This window comes from Zychaea mexicana (assembly GCF_025766255.1).
Source record: "Zychaea mexicana strain RSA 1403 chromosome Unknown BDB00scaffold_115, whole genome shotgun sequence".
In the NCBI taxonomy this organism is placed as follows: Eukaryota; Fungi; Mucoromycota; class Mucoromycetes; order Mucorales; family Lichtheimiaceae; genus Zychaea; species Zychaea mexicana.
The window spans coordinates 33,766-58,211 of NW_026516778.1; the positions used below are offsets into that span (position 1 = coordinate 33,766).

The 24,446-nt window shown below is 38.9% G+C and overlaps 2 protein-coding genes across 2 annotated transcripts; both read left to right on the top strand.

Moving 5' to 3' along the window:
- The first annotated feature begins 12,412 nt into the window (after positions 1-12,412).
- BDB00DRAFT_62183 (uncharacterized protein) lies at positions 12,413-13,528 on the top strand. Its single transcript, XM_053118061.1, has 4 exons — positions 12,413-12,627; positions 12,696-12,841; positions 12,905-13,013; positions 13,091-13,528. The coding sequence occupies exons 1-4, from the start codon at positions 12,553-12,555 to the stop codon at positions 13,193-13,195; spliced, it is 435 nt and encodes a 144-aa protein (XP_052974426.1). The 5' UTR covers positions 12,413-12,552; the 3' UTR covers positions 13,196-13,528.
- On the top strand, positions 12,998-13,528 carry BDB00DRAFT_62180 (uncharacterized protein). Its single transcript, XM_053118060.1, has 2 exons — positions 12,998-13,013; positions 13,091-13,528. Exon 2 carries the CDS (start codon positions 13,192-13,194, stop codon positions 13,402-13,404), a length of 213 nt encoding a protein of 70 aa, XP_052974427.1. The 5' UTR covers positions 12,998-13,013; positions 13,091-13,191; the 3' UTR covers positions 13,405-13,528.
- Positions 13,529-24,446: the final 10,918 nt, after the last annotated feature.

Below are 24,446 nucleotides of genomic sequence, written 5' to 3' on the forward strand. Positions count from 1 at the left end.
AAAATTTTAAACTGATAAAAATGTTCCTTTTGACTAGGAGAACAAAGTTATCAGTTTGGATTTTTCATTTTTCTAATAAAGTTTTGAGTTACCGTCGCTCAAAGTCGGAACAAGTTTATAAGTGATGGGGGAAAATTGACAGTAGTTCGAATCCAGCTTAAACCAATCAGGAGCTTTCGTTTGCTCGGCAAATATATATGCCGAATTTGTACTACATGAGATCTTCACCGATTATCGACTATACTGTTACATATTGCTGCGTATAGAAATTTCGTCAGTAGATTGTAGTCTTATGCACCTCTTTCTTTTACAAAGAATCTAATATTCATTATGGGAAGCGTCAACAGACGAAGTCGCCTTGTCAAAAACAACTAGCAACGTGTGCAAAGTGGCCCATTCGGCAAAAAACTACCTGAACCTACAGATAGCTCACGTGCTAGCTATAGCAGCGATGATTCTTCCGATGATTCTTGTAAATACGACGATACTTATGGGTTGGAACATGAAAGGGATGATACTGTACTGGAACGTTCAGGAACTCGTTTGCTTGAATGGTTTCAAGGTGCCGACAATAAGCTAAGAAGCTCGTATACTGGTATATATTCTTTATAATTATGATAGCAGCACAATGAAACACATACAAATGGTCTATTGCATCCTGAGAAAAATATTGACAATGTTGGGTGAATGTAGGCAAATCAGAAAGTACCTATTATCGACGAAAATGGGATGCTAAGGAACTCGCTGCCCATGTAGAAAAAATGAGACGGCTCACTGATATGGGATTTACTAAGATTCAAGATCCTGTGGAAACGAGCAACAGCAGCAGTGATGATGAAGATGCCGACGTTGAAATCGATGAAGAGCTGGAGGTGTTAAAGATCGTGCGGCCTGCTTTGATCCAATTACGCAAGGATATCAAAAATAAGAAAACCGAAATGAGCATGATGTCAACTATTGAGGCCAACAAATACCTTAGCATCGAAAAATATGCCAAGCTCCGGATCGACGATAACATGCGTATTATGGAGGCAACACGATTGGTTGCAGATGCCATTTGGGAGAAACACACTAAACATTTGCTGACAAGAATCCGTTGGTGGACCAAAGAGTATCTTGAAACCGGTAAGATTTGCGTTAATCGCCAAGGTGCTCATATTAAGTCTGCGTCACTTTTGGCTGATGAAAATGTCAAGGAGGCTGCTTGCACTTGGATCCGTAGTCGAAAGCCAGCAGAAAGGAGTATCCCAGAGCTCAAGGTGGAACTAGAAACGAATATATTTCCGAAAGTATCCAATATCAGCAACGCAACAGTATCTGAGCGCACCATCACACGATATATGGCTCACTGGGGACCTGAGTATAGAGAAAGTGGAAAAGTCATAAGTAGATGGAAAATATCAACTATATATTAGCACATTAGATAGATGGCTAAACGTACTCCTTTTATAATTGTCGACAGATCTATTTTGATGGTCACGAAAGAGATGATGTAAAGGAGTACTATGTTCGCTGGGCCAGGGCAATGATGGGATACTGCAAGAAGATGAAAACGTACACTGAAGATGGCGAGTTGGTCGAGCCAGTGTTAGAGGACGAAAACGACGTTGAGCTGGTGATGGTGACACACGACGAATGCATATTTTATGCAAACGATGACAAGAAAACCAATTGGCTTGCACAAGGCGAAACTCCCTTAAAGAAGAAAGGACCAGGAGCATCATTGATGGTAAGCGATTTCTTGTGCTCATGTCATGGCCAGCTCATGCTATCAGAAGAGCTTCTTAGTCTCCCTGAGCATGCAGACATTCCATATGAAGCACGAGAAATCATTTTACCTGGTGCAAACCGTGAAGGCTATTGGAAAAGTGAAGATATGGTCAAACAATGAAAGGAAAAAGCAATTCCTATATTCCAGGCAATGCATCCTAATTGTAAAGGTATGTCTTTCTAATCATTATATCATATATACTGCATATTATTTAATACAGCGTAATTAATCTCTTACCTGAACAGCTGTCTTTTGCTTTGACTAGAGTTCCAACCACAATGCCTACAGGGAGAACGCCTTATGGGCCCAAAAGTTCAATCTTAATCTAAAAAAAATCAGTCAAAAGCAATACTTTCGCGAACCATCAACTCATATCCGGGATAGGTGGTTTTTTGATGAAAAGAATGAAATGATGTTTCAATTCATGTACAGAAGAATTGATGGCAAAATTCATCTGCGAGGCATGCGTGAAGTTAGTATTTTTGTACCATTAGTCACGAGACATAGCACTCACTGTTGTTTCATTCTTTTGTAGATTTTAGAAGAAAGAGGCCTTTGGAAACAAGGGATGCAGAAAAAGGAAGCAACAGAGGTTTTAAGTGCCCAGCTTGACTTCACCTCAGAGAAAAGTGCTATAGCATATGCTGTTCAAGGCGCTGGTCACGTTTTTCAGCTTTACCCAAAGTTTCATTGTGAGTGCAATTTCATTGAACGCTATTGGGGTGCTGTTAAGCGAGAAGTGCGTAAGCGATGCAACTACACTTTTGCAAGCCTCAAGAAAACTGTCCCCGAAGTTCTCGATAGTATTCTGCTGCCAATGATCCGTAATTTCGAGTGTAGAGCATAGAGATACATTAAGGCATACCATGATGGTTTAGAAGGTCGTGATGCTATTGATGCTGTAAAAATCTACACATCTCACAGAAGAGTTCGAAAGAACATGTAAATATATCTATCCATTTCATATGCGGCATTTGAAAATAGCGGGGATTTAAATTAAAAAATTGACAGTAATTTTTGCTGGAGGAATGGTTTAAGGTGGCATGCACCATATCAAATTATTCTGATTTAAATAAAATTGTAAAAAATTACTTAAATAGTATGTTTTCAAATATTAAAATTAGGATACTTGCTGCAAAGAAAAATAATCCTAGTGGTTTAAAAAATGTAACTTTATTTCTTGATGGTCATAATAGTAAAATTTAATATTGTAATCCAACAGAATCAAAACGTACATTATATTCTTATAAATTAAAAGGTACAGGAATACGTACACAGATAATATCTGATATGAATAATATGATAACATATATATCTGACAGTGAAAAATGTGCTATTGGGAATGATGGTACTATGTTTCTTAATATGAAACTATATAAAAATAAAATTTATGAATACGATTGTATTGGTTTTGATAGTGGTTATGACCTATTCATAGAAAAATTTCTTAATAATGCAGATGAATATAATAGTGATAATAAATTTAATACACGAAATTTTGTATATCCTATAAGAAAAGAACAAAATGTTTTAAGAAAAGTAACTGAATTAGATTATAATAAAAAATTTGGTTCATTTAGGTCATCAATTGAAAATCATTTTTCTGTTTTAGCATCTAAATTTGATAGATTTAATAACAGTAAATCTACTGTTCAAACATCTGATATTAAATATTATAATATTCAATTTAGGGTTTCTTGTATTATAAAAAATATATGGAAAATGGTACAAGATTATAATATAGAAACACAACCTCACCATATGTTATGGTATAATAATAATTTTGAATTTCCTACTAAAGAAACTAAACTAAATTATATATTTAAAAATGAGCAATCTATTAATAAAGATTATAATAAAATGTTAGAAATGCAAGAACAAGTTTTAAATTTAAATTTAAATGATATAGAAATGATAGAAGATATAAATGAAATATTTCAAGAAATAAAGTAATTGAATCAGTAAAAAGAAGGAAAAGAAATTATAGAAAAGAAAATAAAAATAATGATTCATATGAAGTTGAAAAGATTTTAGATCATATGATAGATAGTGATAATAAATTGATATTTTAACAATATCATTTTGTGTTTAGTGCGGGTCCGGACTCAGGTCCACAGCATAGCGGGGACCCAATCTTGATATCCAGGAAAAAAAAAGAATTTTCGAAGCTTCGCCACTTTTCTTTTGTCAGGCACATCTGTCAGATTCCGTTTCCTTCATCTCATTTCCATTCCTCATTAAATCGTTCACTATCTTAACAACATGAGCAGAGGTCGTGGTAGCACTGTTACTCCCGCTAGGAGAAGCACCGCCCGTTTGGCTTATCGCCCGGGCTGTGTAGTGGTGAGTAATGGTGCCTCACTACATCCTCTTTCTCTCCCTGTCCCTCCCCCTCTACCACAGTATACTTCTTTCATGAGCTCGCAAATGGAGTATCAAGCTGCTGCTGAATCTGCTGCCCGAGCTACATACGAACAAGCACGAGGAAGCCGTCCACAGAATACAGTTAGATCGTATTCTCCTAGGCAGGAAGAATTTCTCGAGTGGTGCTGAAGACGCGGTCCAAATGATCACACTAACCAGTTGATCGATGACAGAAAGCTTTGTCTTTTTCTTGTGGAAGAGGTTAGCCACATATCTGTTCGCAATCTATATATGTACGCATGTCTTACAATTGTGTTCTTTTTAGGTCGTCTTCAGAGAGAAGCGTAAACCTGGAAGAAAGAGAAAAGAGCCAGAGAATTCTGTGCTGTCGCCTGCCTCGTCACCTGCTCCTGCCATGCATACCATCACTACCACCATGCCATCATCCTCGCCTGCTGCTGTTGTTCTCTCGCCCGCTACCGCCATCATGCCATCATCCTTGTCTGCTGCTGTTCTCTCGCCCGCCACCGCCGTCATACCATCATCCTCGTCTGCTGCTATTCTCTCGCCCGTCACCACCATCTTGCCATCATCGTCGTCGTCATCATCTGCTGCTCTACCTGTACGCGATGCTCCGGGTTATACCGTTGTGTAACCTGTTGCGCCTGATGCCCCTGCCCCCAAAGTCAAGCTTGCTACCGTTAAACAATGCATTACTTCCATTGTCGATCTCCATTTTGAACAAGCCAAAACAGACCCTTGCTTCAATCGTCCGCATGCGCATGGCCCGCTTGTTTATGCACTGGTTGATCATTTGAAACGTGTGGAAAACGAGCTTAGTCAACAAAACTACGAAGACAGAGGCATGCATACGACAGCAGATGGATATTCGACATCAGCTGAGATGGAGCGTATTGTAGATCATTTTCTGGCCACCAACAAGCAACAAGGACTGCGAAACTGCACTGCCTTTCTTCTGCAAAACTACAGACTTCTATGGTGCGAAAGCGTTCGTATAATAGAACTTGCCGATCTACAAAAGTTACTTCTTAAGTGCGAGGGTGTCACTGAATGTCATGTATTTGTGATGGTGCTCAAGCAGGGAAAAATAAACCAAGAGGGCCGTGTGGAGTTTGCTGCTGCGATGCGTAACGCCAATGTTGTTATCTGTCCTTTGATGATGCTTTCCTTTTATCTCTTTCATCGGTTGCATATTGCTGGTGAGGCATTCCCTTGTTTCCAAAGCAATGGAGATTGGTTCGACATCAAGCTCATCAGAGGCAGAGATCGCAACACATAGTCTATTACGTATGATCGTCATCGTGAGTGTATTCTAGAAGCATTCAAGTCAGTCGGCATTCACAGTAAAGTGGTCACTCACGCTATGAGGGGTTCGTCAGCACGCATGACAGAGATATTAGGAATGAGTGAAGAGTCTATCTGGTGATTAGGTCATTGGAATAATTCTGCTTTATCGACCAGTTATCTAACCAATTTGCTTCGTGATATCTTGTAGACCATGGCAGGATTCACTAGAGAGGCTGGCCAATTCTACTTACCTCGTGCTGCTGTTACACCACCCATTGAGCTTTGCACAAAGGTTTTTCCTGAAGTCGATCAGTAGTGGGCGTTGCTGGATGCCAAACAAGTGGAGGACTCGTGTACGGCTGAATCGTTTTTCCGTCTTCTTATGCAGTTGCGTGTTGTATTTTTGCAAGATCCGGTTTTGATGAAAAAGTGCTATCCAGGTCATCATTTGTGGCAAGATCCTTTGTTCCATGATCCTTTGTATTATGAATGAACGGTATGTGCTGGTGGACTACAGTCTTTCGTTTATATACTAATTATCCTTTAAAATAGTAACTTGAATCATGTACTTGAAAACAACGAAGAGCCCACTGATCTGTTACTTCAACGTGCCGTGCCGATCATTGAAAAAAGACTTGCCATCTTGCAACAACAAATACAACAACAAATCGCTGCTCAGTAATAAGACACCAATCGCATCGTACAACCTTTCTCTAACACTATACCCACTCTAGAAGCACTTGCGCAGCTTGCACCAAATATGGGTCGTATAGGAGATATTGTAACGTCTTAGTTTGTGTAAGAGTTACGAATCCCGTTTAATAGGATGGATAGTATAAGAAAAGCTGATAATTCTGGATGAAATGCTAAGTATTAAGCAAAAGGAGACATAGTCGAGGATCGCGCGCGGCAAACCACACTTCTTTATATACATTTTTTTACCTTCTACACTTGTCAATCTCGCGCATTGTCACACCAAACGAAAACAGAGACCAACAACGTGCATCCACAAGGAGAATCACACAACACAGTCATCGTCTGTACCACAGCTCCGTCGAACAAACGACGTTCCAGTGACTCATCCCTGCGTATCCACGTGTCAAGAAATCCCGCAATCAAGCGACCTAACACACGTACAGCAACACCACCAATGAGCAACATCCGCTCAGTGCAAGCCAGCGGTCGAAAAGGACGATCACGCTCGCGTTCACATCGATTCCATCACCGTCGCCACCAGCAAATGCGCTAGCCGAAGTTCTCGGTCGTGTATCCGAACTCGAGAAACGAGCAACGGGTCATGAAAAAGAGTTATTCCAAGCAAAAGAAGAACTACAACACATGCGTGACCTCATCAACGAGAACCAACAACTGCGCTCTGACCTCGCGGTTGCACAGGCTCGTATAATTGAGCTTGAGAATAGCCAAGCCGGTGTACCACCCACGGATCGACCAACGAACCCAATGGATATAGACGGCATTGCCCGACATGAAGAGATCCTCACGACCACCAGCGACTCAGTACATGCTATACCTGCAGACTAATGGGAAAAAGGCCGAGCTGCACGAGAGGCAACGAAGGCACAGCAGCAACACCATCGTGAGGAACGTTTACAACGACAACTAGCTGCTCTCGACAAACAGCAGCAACGAAAGCATAAGCTAACTCGACAGCAATCATCAGTACAACAGCAGACAACACCGACCTCGTATGCAACAATCGCGCGTAGAAACGCCGCCACGAAGAAGAATGCAGTTGCGGGGCCACCAACAGAGACGCAGAAGAAGTGGGCTCATCATATCTTTGAAGAGGCATCTGACAACACGGCATACACGGTTATTTACATGCCCTCACCACGCCGTACTCTCCATAGCGAAATCCGTCGCGCTTTACGCCTACTTGGAGCTGCACAAGAGAGACTTATAGACATTCACTTCCCTGCCCACGGCGTCGTGGGCCTGCTGATTCACTCCTCGTATGAGCGAGAGTTGCGCGAGCTACTCACACAGGCGAAACTTACACCAAAGGACAATTTCAATCCGATCGCGGCATCGACGATCGGTGATCCAACATTACTCCGTGATATGACCGAAACGGAACGTGAAAAAGAAGCCAAAACACTGTATCAGGAACGGATGCTTACCATGTGCATACAGATGCCGAAGAAACATCTGGCCGTCGCAATCATGCGGCATTTCACATCACTACCAGAAGATCATGATCACCGTATAGGATTGGAATATTTGGCAAAATTCCAAGAAACACACCCTAAGCCTACCCGCCAACGTCGCCAGCCCCTAGTGACAGAGGCTGAAGCCCGCCATCTGCTAGGTGGTAGCGACAACGATGACGAAGAGCCGGAACTCATGCAAGAATAATGATAAACTGCATCAAAATTGGCCAATTTAACGCCACTGGTGTCAACCATCAGGCACCAGATGAAATCATTGATTCTTGTAATCAAGAAAACATAGACATAATTCTTCTCACTGAAACATATCTTACCTGCAGGCGGCTCCTTACTGACTGGCATCAGTACCACACCTACGCCACCCCGAACAAAACAACTAATAGAGGACGAGCCCTGGGTGGTATTTCATTGCTTGTACGACCAGATCTCAACGTCCATATTCACCACTACCCTATGAATAATCTACACATTTTATCATTCCGGGTTGGTACATACTCCTTCCACGGCCTATATCTACCACCTTCTCTCAATATCGACACCTGCGCACAGCTGCTGGATCAGCTAAACATCGACGATCATACCATCATCATCGGTGACCTCAACGCACGTTCACCAACGATAACCGGCGACCATTCGGACAACAAAAGAGGACGAGACATACTAGAGCCCTGGCTATTTGCAAACAGGCTACACGTATGGAACGGATCACTCGCAAGAGGGCAGCCTACATATCGCGTCGCCAATGGCAGTAGTATCATTGACCTATTTATATCATGCGTTGGGGCCCTAGAAGAACCAGAAATTCAGATATTTGACAGCATCGCAATCAACAACTCTAAGCACCATGTATGCATGCTGTCCTTTACACCGACTACACCCTGGCTTCCACTACCAGCTCCGAACTCTCCACGCTACCATTGGAAACTGCAACGCCTCACGGATCCAGATGTTCATAAACTCTACGTTAATCAATTCAATTGCAACATTGCCAGTCCAGTGAAGTCTCTCAACCACATAGTCGTCAACAGCACCAAAGCCATACCAGACAAACCAACAATTGAACAGCTAGGGAAAGATGTAGTTGCAGCAATCCACAACGCATTGGACACGAGCGTTACCCGCAGCAAACCGCGATCAACACAACGGAAATGGTTTTGGAACAGCGAGCTGCAAGATAAAGCCGATTATCGAGATATAGCGTATAAGCAATGGCGACGAGCCCCCAACAACATTGTAATACGAGCTCGGCTCTGGTGTAAATATATATCCTGTTGTGAAGTTTTTACTCGCGAAGTACACCTAGCAAAAAGACGCAGCTGGAACCAGTTCTGCATCGAATTGGCTACTGCACCAGTAAACGAGGCTAATACCATGATCAAACGGATGCGACGCAACCGGCAACCGAGTCATACCTTCTCTCATCCAGAAGGCCCTCAACAAGCAGTAGAAACCATGGTAACTCATCTGAGCAAAACGTTTAGTGGTGAACGGGCCCAAGGATGCGGTAATACATACTTTGGCATAAAAAACTATGTCGTTGATGAAGACCCGTTCCCAGCACCAGCAATCGGAACCGTTTTACGCAAACTGGCACCGCGCAAGGCACCTAGAGACGATCACATCAATGGCGCCATGCTTAAGCCGATCGCTACTACATTGGCACAGGTATTAAGCAAATTGTTTAGACTATGCTGGGACTGGTCATGGGTCCCCATCTCCTGGCGCACCGCACAAGTCGTGCCCATACACAAGAAAGGTGATGCCGCAGAAGCTAGCAACTACCGGCCAATTAGTTTGACTAGTGTACTCTGCAAAGTCCTTAAGCGCTGCCTACTTCCCAAACTAATGGAGTCAAATACAACGACTGTGAGACAAACACAGTGAGTATCGTTAATAAATGAAAATCTTCAAAGTTAATTTCTTAAAAAGATATATCATTTCAAAATTAAAATTAATTAATTAATTTTTAATTTCTTTGAAAAAAATAATTATTTTTTTCTGATAATAGTTTTTGCTAAGACAAAAAATTAAAAGAAATTTTATGGAAAAACAATTATCTGTGAATTCTGCAATACCCAAAATTAAAATTTTAGTTGAGAATTCAGAACCTTTTTCTTCTTTGAAAAAGAACCATAAAAAGAAGCACTTCGTAAGTTAAGAACTTACGAGTTTTTTTAAGGTTCAACAATGCTCAGTGGAGGTATGGCGCCTAGCATTCCAACGGTGCGTCGCCATCCTTATCGGCGTCGTCTTTGGTCTCTTTGCAACCAACTATGTTTGGCCCTTTGAAGCGCGATCCGAATTACGCAAACAGCTCTCAGACTTTCTGTTACGCATGGCATGGCTGTATCAAAAACTAGTGTCCATGTATTCCGAACGGTCCGATGAAGAACGCCGTGTGATGTCATATGCTGCTGCTGATGGTACCACCACCCTCAAGGATAGCCAGCGGTTCAACCATTTCTCCAGCTAAACTGATTCTCCTATAGATGTGTACTCTCCCGCACTTACGCATATACACACGCACTAACGCTACTAGTACCATCACTACTACCACTACCAAAACATATTGACAACATGAAGAAATACATCGCCCACGTATAATAAGAAGAAAAAAAAAACTTACAATGGCTCGAGGAAATGCACTAGGATGGTCAGCAGGGTTGGCCCACAAGAGATAATAATCAAATGCCCAATCAGACCAATATGTCTACAAATGTTGAGAAGAAATTTGGGGTTTAATTTTGCACTTCGTGTGGATTTTTAATTGCAAATACAGTTGAAAAAGCAAAAGAGTGAATCACCTGGCCGAGAAATGCAACGTATATAAAAAAAACCACAAGCAAAACTGCTTGGCTAAAGAAAAAAAACTTACTCTGTATGCAAAGAAGCATGAGCACAAGATCAGTGCTACTTTGACCGTTTGCATTTGTTCTGCTGCTAACATTATTTTGTAATTCTCGAACCGAAAAAGCGTGGGGAGGAGGGTTGGTGAAAATGAGAAAACTCGTGGGGGGAGATCACGCTCATTGAAATAGACTCTTTTTTGGCTTTCATCCCCCGCTGCTTAACAACCTAAACCCCACGCTAAACGAAATGCGCATAAAACGCAACAGATATGAAAAAGTCCAATCGAATATGTTTTTCTCCATCATCTCTTGTTGGATATTCTTCTTAAAAAAGACGACTGCCGGTGAGGCTATGCAAGCTGGTCATATAATAGCTCACTAGCACCCATGTTATTTTACTTTAAAGATTGTGAGTGTATTTACCTAAAAGACCAAAAGCAGAGAGGGAACTAAACTTTAAGGTTTCTCGGAGATCGCACACAGATATCGTCTTGTTCCCACTTTTATTATCCACCTAAACCTTATCTTGGGGAGATATCATCATTATCGGAAGAAAATGAACTTTTTTGTGTCTCTGTGTCATATACACAACGACAAGAAATTAAGAAAGGATAAGCTATCATGACTGTTCTCCCTCAATCATTCAAAACAATGGTTAAGGCGCGATTGAGTATTAACCTAGTAGCAAAATAGTATTGATGCGATAGGCTCTAATGCACGCGTTACTCCAACTATCGGCGAGCCAACAACGGTAACCTCGTCCTAGGAATATGATTCCGCATTAAAAAGTTATACTGAGCTAAAATTTGCGGTGCCCAGTATTCTGATACGGCCGCAAACCGCAAATCTGCACCGCAAATTATGTGTTTACGGCTAATCGGTTTTCCGCTTATGCAGAAAGTGGCTGAGTGTGCCTGAATAACTTTTCACATTTCTAATTACTGAATTCTTCACACACGTCAAAAGCGCAAGCAAACAACAACAATGCATAGAGTCTCGGACAAGGGGATCTAAGCTCATCAGGGTCTCGGGAACTCTAGCTACAGTAACTACCAATGATAGCACAACTCCATTTGCATCCCGTCAGTCTCAATCGGCGAACGTTGATGTTCCTCCTTCGGAATGGGAAACTGATGATGAAAGAGGACGATGCCGGTAATCTGCCAAGTCGTCAGACGGCGGCTTCCAAATGTGCAGCTCGCTGGGCCAGCCTTTTTCCTGAATTACTCAAGGCCTACAAAGAAGGCTATAAGCAAGCACCGGTTCCAGAGGCCGCTCGACCCTATCGACGGAAGGATCTGTGGTTGCGGCGCTGAGAAGAAGGGCAACAAAAATGTTGCTTGTATTTTTAAGTGTGGTAGGCATTAGTTTTGCTTTTTCTTCTCTTAGAAACAAACAATCAAATAAGTATGATCGTCTGTTTAGGCATTCGGCAGTACAACATCTCGAGTACTGCAAAGTATGCGCTGGCTATTCTTTGTCCCTTGTTTTGATGCGCCGTCATATGTTTCCTTTGACACCAAAAGAGCCCGGCCACGTAGTGCACGTGAACTTGATGCAAATAATCCACAACTTGCATTACATTTGCCGCGTGTCGGTTCATAGCATTGCTAAATGGGCCGAAGCAGATCTTGAGCAAGAGGTACTACTTCTTATTAGACAAATTTTGCGTCTATCATTTTAAACCTGCTCTGTTCTATATTTAGGTTCCTGCTTCGTTCAAGCCTCGCATAAACGATGCACTTTCTGTTTTTGGCAGAATACTTCTCAGCTTGAAAAAGCAGTTGAGAGAGCAACACGGCATTCAGAACAATGATTGTCCCGGTTGCAAATACGTGGTACTGGTTCAAATACATTTGTTGTTTCGGGTTTAGATATAAAACATTTAAACATGTCTATTCCAGTTCTTCCTATTGCTTACAGAATCATATACTTCTCCTTCCTCTTCTTTTTGATCTTGTACCCATATATTTATGTGCTCTATAATATTTGGTAGAGCCATGCCAAGACCGTAGCATTGGACGGTAACTTCCAGCTGCGACACTTTGCACATATCAAAGATGTAGACGGCATGGAATTTGAAGGAGAAGATGAGGTCAACACCATCTGGGTCAACGAAACTGACCTCATCCCTTATAATGAGTCGGTAAGGTGTTTATTCCTACCATTATTCAACAGTGTCTAGAGCGCTCATACCTTTACATATATGATAAGGCCAAGGATGGGTGCGCATCCTTCAGCGCGCTTGAAAAACAGGGCGGCTCAACGAAGGGTCTCGATCAAACCGGTGCCTTTGCGTGCACCTGTGGACACCATGGCTACCCTATTGCTATAGTCGATATGCGTAGCAAAGGCGAACGGTCAGTTTACTGTTGAGTTGTATTTGAACTGCTATATATGTTTACTCATCCATGTACATGTAGTTACACGTATATTCTTAGCCTTTTGAAGAAAGTTACAGAAACTGAACTATATGGAAACGACATACGCATAATGTACGATGTGGGCTGCAAGCTTCGCACTGCCCTAAAGGTACTATTCATTTACTTCAATATATACAGTGTTTTATGGATATTAATATGTTCCTTATAAAACACCATGTCTGAAAGACATCCAAGATGTGCCTATCGCAGTCGGCATTTTTCATATCACTGGGCATAATCCTACTTGCCAAGTTCACTTCCATCCTCGTCTGGTTAAAGGCTTTGGCATGATCGATGGGGAGTGGTTAGAACGAATGTGGTCTTACCTCAACGGTTCTGTATCCATGACACGCACTATGACCCCTCTCAACAGGCGGCTCACATTGTCAAATCGCGCTAGAATACTTGGTTGGTTTAAGGTGTCAATAGACGACCTGACCTATTTCGTCAAAAATGGGATTTCCGGGTTTGCCGATAAAGTATGTACATTGCATAAATAACAGTATCTTTTAGGAAGGCCCGACTGAAGGAGCCCTAGTGCCGTGCTCACTGACTATGGCTATTGCTACAGTATAATCCTACAGAAGCTAAGAGTATGAAACTCCAAACGTTTGTCTGGATATGTACTTGATGATGTATGTAAGACTGAGATGTCCTGGGAGAAAGAGGGCCTACAATGCAGTAATGACGGTGTTGCCTGCTTACTTTGAGGTTGTAGTGGTATCTATGTATGGTCCTTTCTGTTCGGATAACCACTGTTTTTATTGTTCGCCATGGCGCCATGTAAACTTTCAAAGTGTGTGTGGCCAAACGGGTATTTCATGTATTAATGTGAGCTCTGTGACTCCAAAAAGAATCTATTCAAGGAGACATAAAAGCAGTCGGCTGTAACCAAACGCACTTTCATCCTTCTTCTCTTACTTCCACTTCAAACACAGCTCTTCCACTCTACCTTCCTTCTCACTGTACTCATGGAATCTGCCTCTAAAGTAAAGGAAAGCAAGAACACCACAGAGTAGAAGACTAGCGGGACAAAGGTGGCATCTTGAACCACGAAGCACCCACACCACCAGAACAATAGCCGCAAGGGCAACAACAACTTCAACAAGAAAATAGTAGTGGTATTAAAATCTGCCATACTTTAGACGCATGTGTAGAAGGACGACGTGCTCGACAATATTTGAGAGAGGCTCGCTAAACTTAATTTGGATGCCGAGATGGCCGATTTGTACGCTTGTCCTCGGCTTGATTGCCTCAAACCTAAATTCTATAAAACAAGAGACGGTGTTTCGAGCTGTGAAGATAATAAACTGCTTAGATAGAAGTGTTCTGTACAGCAATTTAAGATGAACAAGCCAAAGAGAGCACCAACACAACCTTACAGACAGTTGCATAAAGCAAGCAATGCATCCAGACGAGCAGTGATCTAAACGTCAGTCATCTAGGTACTGAAGCCATTGCATTACGTCAGGTGAATGCCATTGCTTTGGGCGTTGCATGGCGTGCCCAGTGTGCTCGGTAAAGACCTGGCGGGCAGGTGACGCTGTCAACTTTTTTTTGGGGGTCAGGGTGTCCCTGCACAGGCTGTTTGTACCCTGCCACCCCAATGATAATAGGTACGAACAGGGGAAGCAATAATAGCTCATATCCTAGATACAAATAAGCACGGAGAGGTACTACTGTACGCTTCTTAAATGGATGCCAACGTCATTGTCTATCGAGCAGATTTTAGACTTTTGCTGCTTGCTAGTCAGTACGCTCTTTACTCATGGTCTTTTTCGATGCAAACATGCAGTGACATGTATCCCTCATATGGTACGTAGGCCCTGACTGGATCAGCTTACGTAATATCGCATATCGTCATAGACTTTTCAAGGGGACACAGACACGACGTTTACAAACGAGCATGACTTCCATTGTGTATAACGACATCTAGAGTGCGACATTGCATGGAACAACAACAACAACAACATGATTTACTGATACGTGCACACACGACAGAAGCTTGCATTGGAAACTCTGCTCTTTTTTCTTCAAAGGATGAACATCACACACACACACCCGAAACCTTCTTTCTTACTTTTCCGTTATCTACACAGTTTCTTTTCATCTGATGGACACACACCCAAGTACGACTCGTCATCAAGACGGGAGAAGAAAAGTCTATGTAGAAAAGCTGTCTTTCTGGGGTTACACAGAAATGCACATGTCCAAAGTTACACACGCACTCTCAGGAAACGGCCAATCTATTGTTATTGTTCGACTTGTTCACCGCGTCTCTGTCTGTCACTTTGCTTGTCGTTCGTTGTCACTTTTGTTACAGGGCCAACACGTATCTTCGTTAGTTTGTGCGCTCGAGGTAGTAGTAGCTTCTTTTATATTCCCAAGATTGGAAAGTGAGCAGAGAGTAAATAATGGGAGAGGAGCGTTTATTTCTTATCAGTGATTCTATAGTGGATCAGCTGACCCCCCCCCCCCCAAAAAAAAAGGAAGGGACAAAAAGAAGTTGACAGCATCACCTGCCAACCCAGGTCTTGCCAGGTTACACAAGCACACTGGACACACAGAGCAACGCGTCGCTCATCTCCCAAAGCAATGGCATTCAGCCTGACATGTCCCTTTGGAATGTACACCTTCCAGGCTACATGTACATACTAGTCTCGTCTTTGTACACAGCTATATCAAAGTGTTATGGTTCAGCCATCTTGGCATTCAAGTTGAGGGTGGAGAGGAGCAATCAAGTCGTGATTTGCCAAGCTCGGAGACCCTCCGGTACGACAGATACCCAACGTGTATATGACGCTACGAGACTGACTGACTGCATAATACGGTGAGAAGCAGCTTCTCTATCGACACTGATGACGCGAATAAAAGAATAGATTTTTATTTGTTTCACATGAGGCACGCACCTGAGATAGCAGTAAGGTCGATGCCAGTGTTTTCATGGCAACGATGAGCAAGCTTATGTATTCTGGCCACTTTATCTCCTAGTTACGATATCTAACGCGTTGCTTGGAGCGTCATCCACCATCATTGGCTCCAAAAAGAAAGGTCAAATGGTTGATAAGCCGGAAAAGGAAATTCATCCAGATATATAAAAAGAGCCTATTTTTTACTTTCCCCTCCTTTTCCTTCTTCTTTACCTGCTTTCTATCCCGTACTTTTCTACGATGACTTCTCTAAGCAACAGCTACAACCACATCACCGGCTATTACGACTTTGACGACGACGCCACCACTGCCCCTTGGCGTCCTACTATTAGTTGTCTAACCAATTATAATCTACTAGCTGTAATATAGATAATAAAATTGCTATGATCGGTATAACCATCAGTGGCCGAATTAATTATTGATTTACAATAAAAATAATAAAAATTGAATTTTTTTATTTATATTGGTAGCCTCCTATGAGAAAAAAAAGAGCGATTGTTTAAAGTACATAACAACAAATAAAAATGAACGCAACACAACACACTGAACAACTCGATATTGAAATTAAAAATTTTATTGATAATAAATGGACTTTTCTTGATAAATCTTGGCCTGAAATGCAACATAGATTTTATCATAGAACAGCTATTAAAGATATGAAGAATAATACAATAAATGATATAAAGGATGTATTACTTAATAGATTTGGATTTATACCTGTATTTTATTTTCTTACAGTTTTATATGGAAATATTGAATATCCAGGGCCATACCGCGAGATTGAAAAAGGACTTGCATTATTATATCATATGGTATCAGGTGTATCAGGAAAGGATATGCATACTGTTATGCCATATGCAACATTTTATGATTTATATAAGCGGTTCTGGATTACTAACTATAATGAATTGAATAAAAAGGTAAAACAAGATCTAGATAGTATGTTCTCATCACCACGTATTCGCATTCTATCAGCAATAATAAATAATCTAGATGGTTTTAAGAATGTTACACTATTTATTGATGGACATGATAGTAAAATAAAGTATTATAAACCAAATGAGTCACATTCACAATTATATGAATATAAATTAAAAGGGCCAGCTGTACGTACACAAGTTATACAGGATATGAATGAAATAATTACACATGTTTCAGTATCTGAAAAATGTGCTATCGGGAATGATGGTACTATGTTTATTAATATGAAACTATATAAAAAGATAAGTGAGGCAGATTGTTTAGGAATGGATGGTGGATATAACTTATTTATACAAAAGTTTAAAGATAATGCGACAGATGCTGATATAGTTTTTATGATCGTAATTATTTACATCCCATAAGAAAAGAACCAGGACAAAAGTTAACAATGATTGAGACATACTTTAATAACAAGTTTGGATCATTTCGTTCAGCAATAGAAGCACAGTTTTCTATGTTAGGCTCTAAATTTGAACGATTTAATAATAATCGTGCAGCATTGCAAATAACCGATATAAGATATTATAATATTCAGTTTCGTGTTGCTTGTATTCTTACTAATATATGGCGATTTGTAAATAAGTATAATATAGAGGTACAACCACATCATAAATTATGGTATGGAAAAGAATTTGAATTCCCAAGTAAGAAAAACAAACTTGGCTTAGTATTTTCAAATGAGCAAAAAGTAAATACTGAATATAACGAAATGGTTGACATGCAGCAGAAATTTCCACAGCTTAACATTAATCAATCAATAGATATGGCTATAGATAGTGAGGACGAAACTGAAAATAATACATCTAAACGCAAGAGAAAAAATCAAAGAGAACAGAGAAATATAGAACATAGTAATTCATATGAAATTGAGAAGATTATAGGACATGTGTATACTGATAATAAGTACATATTTGAGGTTAAGTGGGTTGGATATAGTGTAAAGGATAATAGTTGGTTAACAGTTGATAAGTTCAATTCCCAGGAAATGCTACATGAATATATGGCCACACATGGTATTCAGCTCTAAATTAATTTCTTACTTATTTGCTTATTAGAAAATTTCATATTGAAACTGACCGCATCAACTTTTCGTTTACTTGCCCAATTATATTTATGTTTTATGCATTCATTAGTTATACTTGTACTTATCTTAGTATCTGTTGATTTATTTTTGACGTCAGTTTCTTTTGTTATATATATATCATCTATTATAGCCTGTTTTATATCCTTATGCTTTTTAAAATATTCTTTTGGCTATATTTCTTCTACTATTTGCTTGTTTCTCCGTTTATTTTTAATGTGTCTTTTTTTCTTTTTACGTTTTGGTATATTAATTGGTATGTTGCAGTCACTGCTTTTCTCTGATTCAGATGTACTTACATCTATGTATTTATGTTTCTCTATATCTTCTGGTGGGTTCCCAATCAGTAGTATCATTTACAACATCATCACATTTTATATCATTAAACACATCTTCCCAATGCCTACAATTTGCTGATGGTGGTACCTTTACAGTTGACCATCCTCTATTATTTTGTTGAGGCGGTTTATGTTGTTTATTGTTCTGTGTATTATTACTATTATGTTTTTCTTCTAGTTCCTTCATATATTCTTCTGTATCAGCTAATTCTTGTAGTTCCTCTACTGTTTTATCCATCGGTGTATATTTTTAATATCATCCTGACCACTATTATGTGTATAACGGATAAATGTATGCTGATCTTAGTATTCGTTTTCGAATTCACCTTTGTATAAGTCCTCATACAGATCCATGTTTTCATAATACATGAATTTATTTTCATAATCCTTCACCTTCATTGTGTATGGATTCCATATTATATGACCTTTACGGTTCTTATCAACATAAATAATATATAAACGATTGAGCGTTGGCTCTAACTCATATACTGATTTATTTTGGTATAAGATGTGCGGCATATAGTTACTATTCAGTATTATTGGCATATTTTTCTTTTTAGTTATTGACTTTGTGAATTTGTCATTAAGTTTTAACTGTGTTCCTTCTAGCATTTGGTTTAAAAATGTTAATTTGAAATCAGAACCTGTTTCTTCATTATACATAAAATCATAATCATCATCCTTATAATCTGACTAATCATTTTCTTTATTCATGAGATATGCTCGATGGCCACCTTGTTCTAATACATCAATGTTATATGTCTTACCTACATTTGATGGACCTACAATCCAGTATTGTGGTATCTTATTTTTACCACGAAACATTGTTTCAATACCAAACATAGACCACATATGTAATTTATTTCCAGGGTTATTTTCCATATCGGCATTATGAAAGTAAGAATTTAAATTTGATTTTACAGTATCATATTTCCATAGCATTTCTGGATATATTTCGGTAGCCTTCCACATATTAAGCTGCTTAGTAATTAATTGATATCCAAGTAACTGTTGGTGCATTTTTCTGGTTCTAATTTCATAATTTGGATCCATATTATAACAAATATAACCTTTTCCTTTCATACAATAGCTAATAGACTTTTGTGGATTACCACCTGGTTTAATATTTGGAGTAACACCATCAATAGTAAAGAATTTACGTGCTGTTTTTGTGTCAAACCGCTCATCCATTTGTATCCATATGTGTACATGTTTCTCATTGGTTTCTGGTGCAATTTCATCACATGCAATTGCCTTTTCAATTCGATAACCAATACGTTCATGTTTTATAAACCATTCCATGATTTGTTCTTTTGTTAAATAAAAGTCCTTACAAATATATGTGAACAGCCCTTTAGTGTTTTGGAATCGGAATTCTTTACCGCCCTGCGAGGAATCTGCACCAGAGGTGTTACCCTCTAACATTGCATCGGAAAATTGAGGATTTGAGGATTTGAGGAATCTCACATATGCCCTAATTCTACCAATTATCTTTGAACGGCTTTGGTCCTTTGTTTTTTTGTCAATTTTTGTATTTTTCAAGTCTTTTTCTAGGTCATCCTTTAGTTGGTCAACGATAATGTTAACATCATTAATATGTTGGTGATGTTCAGCAAGATATTTAGCTCTTTTAACCAGGAGCGTCAAGGTTACTCCTAAAATAGGAACGAATTCAGCCATTATAGCAAGAAATGTTAGTAAGTTAATCTGATCCATGTTGTATTGAATGTTGTGAAAGTGTTGTATATATAACAGATAAATTTCACTTGGTATTTTGAGGTGTTATTTTATATAATAAATAAAAATTCAATTTTTATTTATTTTAAAAATTTAAATGTATGCATGCCAAGACATACGTACATGAATTATTTCAATAAAAATTAATTTGGCTATCCTGATATATCTTAGCTAATAAACCAGTTAGGGTTACTAGATTGCATTAAAATCATCATAACTATGGCCAGTCCCCCTTACGACCCTGATGCAGCTTCTCAACTGTCTTACCACTCACACTCGACCTTCAACACCATCAACTCGCCTCTGCACATCTCGCCCGTCCTATCCACCAACAGCAACCTCAACAACCCCACCACCACTTCCTACCGCTCCTTTGAGCCCATCTTCTCGACTGAGTCCTCTCTCATCATTGACCTCGGTCATGATGATGATGCGTTCGGTGCTCTGTCGCGTGCGGGTTCGTCCCCACCGCCATCACCCCGGCCAAACCCTTTCCTGTCGCCCGTTCCTCTGTCGCCGATTCCACCATAGCATCACCACTCACCGCAACAGCAACATCAATCACCACTGCCACAACACCAAGCTGCCCCCACCACTCCTCTTTTCGCCCCAGCACCTCTCTTTCCACCCCTCGGTGTCCCTAGCAATGAAGAAGAAGAAGACGACGATGATTCCATAGATACTGATGAGCTAATAGACATCGACGAGTGGTGCGAAGAAGAAGATTCCAACGAGATGTATGTTGACTGGGTAGGGCCAGCGCCAGTGTTCCGCTGGTGGTGCCAGTGAAAAAAAAACCAGAAAGGTAAGTACCACTGCCAGCTCACGCTTGACACGCTCTCTCATAGAACCAATAGAAGCTAACTTTACTTCTTTAACTTTTATTGTAGACCCAAAAAAAGTTAAAAATCTCTTAGAAAAGTAAGTATCTCATATGCGCCACTTGTTTTTTTTGCATTTACTACAAGAGATATACCTTCAATCGATGAAACTCGTCGATTTGTGTAAAGGCAGCTAGGGAATTGCCACCCGAGGACATTATCGCCTTTTTTATTGTTGGTATGCATCCCTTCGACTCTGTTGGTGCTTTCATTTCCAAAATGAGTTACATACATGAGTGAGGTAATTGTCTAACCACTTGTCTTTGGAAGCAAGCTTTCTGTACAAGTAGCATGTGGTCAAAAAATCCCCATGCTTATTCAATATTACACACCTGTGAAAATAATCCTTGACAACGTCGGGTCTTTTTACCATTTGAGCAGCCTCCTTATGCATCTTCATTGCCTTTATCTCGAGCTAATCGTTCGATATTTTGGATCGCATATCATTGAACTTGTCTTGATATTCACTAGTCATTAAAAATTTAATAGCTTTTCCAAGTTCCTTGTAACTGTGACATCAAAAAGCTTACGTAGGTTGACCCTGAAGTTGTGTCGTACATTGATTTTCCATTTTGACGTTGGAAAGACGCGATCAAGAGCACCGGTTATTGCAGATTCACTGTCTGAGGGTATACTCATAGCAATATAGTAAGAAAAATATTATAATTTTGTATACTATTTATAATTTATACAAATTTTATTAATTAATATTATTTATTTTATTATTCAACAATAAATTTTAAAACAAATAAAACAAATAATTCCTAGGATACAATTATTATATATATTTATTTATAATGAACCAAGATTATTCTCATGTAAATATTTAGAAAGTAAAGATTTTTGATTGAATTTATCAATTGTTAGCCAACTATTATCACTTTCAGGATAATCTTTCCATTTTACATTAAATTTTATAATGTTATTATCTATTTTATGTCCTTGAATTGATTCTACTTCATAAGTATTATATGTTTTAGTAGCTTTTTTTCCTATTTTTCGTTTTTTTCCTTGATCATTTTTTTTATGGTTTATATTTGAATCAAGTTCATTAGCTTCTTCTTCATCTGCTGAATAATCATCAATAATCATTTCATTATTTTGCTCAATATTTAAATTAAGGACATCATTTTGTAATTCAATCATTTCATTTCATTTTTTTTTATTTTCTACCTCATTACTAACTACTATATCAATCAATTTTCTTTCAATAGGAAATTCAAAATTATCACTTGCCCATAGTTTATGATGTGGATATATAGGTATATTAAATAATTCAACAAAATGATGTATATTTTTTAATATGGTGCATACTGTCTTAAACCAGGAATAAATTCGATCACTGACATGAAAAAAAAGGAATCCTATCAGGGCTGTCTGAAATGAAGTTATCGATATTCTGCGACGTAGAACATGTTTATAAAGGTATTCTTAACACATTGTACGTTTTTGTTTTTTGATTAAAGCATATCTCATCACTCTGATAGCCTTTGAAGTTTTGTCGGGATATGAAAAGTTACTAAATAGGTAGAGGATTTCGACAGTTGTTTAGGGAAGGAGAAGAAATTTTTTTTGGCAGTGGGTAACCATAGATGTCCCAAGGTTACACACATATAGCTGGCTTATCCAGTAATATGAGTGCGTTACTGCTCTTCTTACTCATCCATTTTCCCAATAACATGCCTGTAGTGAACCACATTAATACACTGCTTAAGATATCAACAATAAGATATTCAGTTAAACATTATACTATACAAGAAAACCTCTCACTCAGATGATTTACCTTACATGAGCAGGACAATGAACCTATCAACAGGTACCTCGGCCATTACAGCAGCCAGCTAATGCCGGTTTCAAAGATGTGCCCGATTAACATAGCGACTTCAAGAGAAGTTCTGATACATCCTTGATCCATCCTCTATCACATAGTTTATCCACTAAATGGATAAATTAATATCGCCGTCTTAATAGCTAGAATATAAAAAAGCTTTGAATAAAACATCATCTCAAAGATACTTGATCTTGTTCCTTATTATTTAAGCTCTAGCATTACAACGCCTAACAATGGCTCCTAGATCCAACAAACAAAAACGCGCCTTAGAACAGCTTCAAAGCTCAAAAAACGGACGATTTCAAAAAGTTGCAAGACTAGAAGAATCGCCAATTGTTGAGAACCAGACTTCATCTGATATGAGTGAACAAGAATCAAACGTCTTTGAGATTCTCACTGCGCTCGAAGAAGCAACAGAAACCACAACGACAACGACGACAGCCACCACAACAAGCCAAAAGTTTCCTATTATTTGGGACAATAAAGCAGATGCGAAGTCCCGTGGCAAATATTGGGGACACGGCAGAACCACTAAATACTACCAGCTAGAGAAAGCATCAGAAAAGAAGAAAGGGAATTATGAAATCACTTCCTTCTTTCATAAGGATGATGAAGTAGAGGTTGTGTTGGAGGACTTTGTGCCAGTGCTGACTGTTGAAGAAGCATTTTTGAAACTTACCCCAATTATCCAACCTGAAATGAACTCAAAAAAGGACAAGGAGCGAAACATGAGCGACTATGAGCTACGATTGAAAGGTATTGCGGTGCAGGGAAATGAAGTGCGAAAAAGGAGTGTGATTACTCGTTTACAGCTCTTGAAAAAAGGCTCGAGGATTACTTGGATCAGGTATCTCCACCTGATGAACCACCTACAGAAATTCGCTGTTACTACAACCGTTCCTGGCGCTATATTCATGCATATAATGAAATGAAAACTGGAAGCGAAGCTCTTAAGCTATTTGAAAAGTTTACGACACGCAGATATCGCTCTTATAGAAGAAGCGGAACAGAAGATTAAATCTACACGTTGCTATCAATATGCAAAGAAATGTCTACTATTGGATTGACTGACAATGCCTACACATGTAGCGGCTATTCTATTATCCAGAGGCACTTTAAAAAATCTCAATTTTCGACAATTCATGGTTCAAGACAGTATGCACCATAAACAAGCAACTTTAAACTGTAAATTATAATGTTCTGTTTTGTTATTTTTGTAATTGTTTTACTATTATTAAATCTTTCAAATTTACTACCAATAGTTGAAAATTGTGTTTCGATTATAGATCTAAAACTACCAAATGTTTTATTAAAATGATCTTCAGTAATAGTTAAATTATCATTAATATTTTTTCTAATTGGGTATACAAAATTATTATTATTAAAGTTAAATCCTTTTTTATTAGCATCTTCTATAAATTGATTAATAAATAATGTATATCCACCATCAATTGCTACTATATCACTTGGAGTTATTTTTCTATATAATTTCATTTCTAAAAACATAGAACCGTCATTACAATCTACACAAAATCTACTTTTGGATACATTAATTATAATATTATTAATATCAGATACAATTAATGTTCGTAATCCACTTTTCTTTAATTTATATGAATATAATCTATTATGATATATCTCTATATCTGTATAATTTATACGAGAATCATGACCATCTAATACTAAAGTAATATGTTTAAATAAATCTGGATTATTTTTTCTTGCTGATAATATTCTTAATTTGATATTTGAACATATAGTTT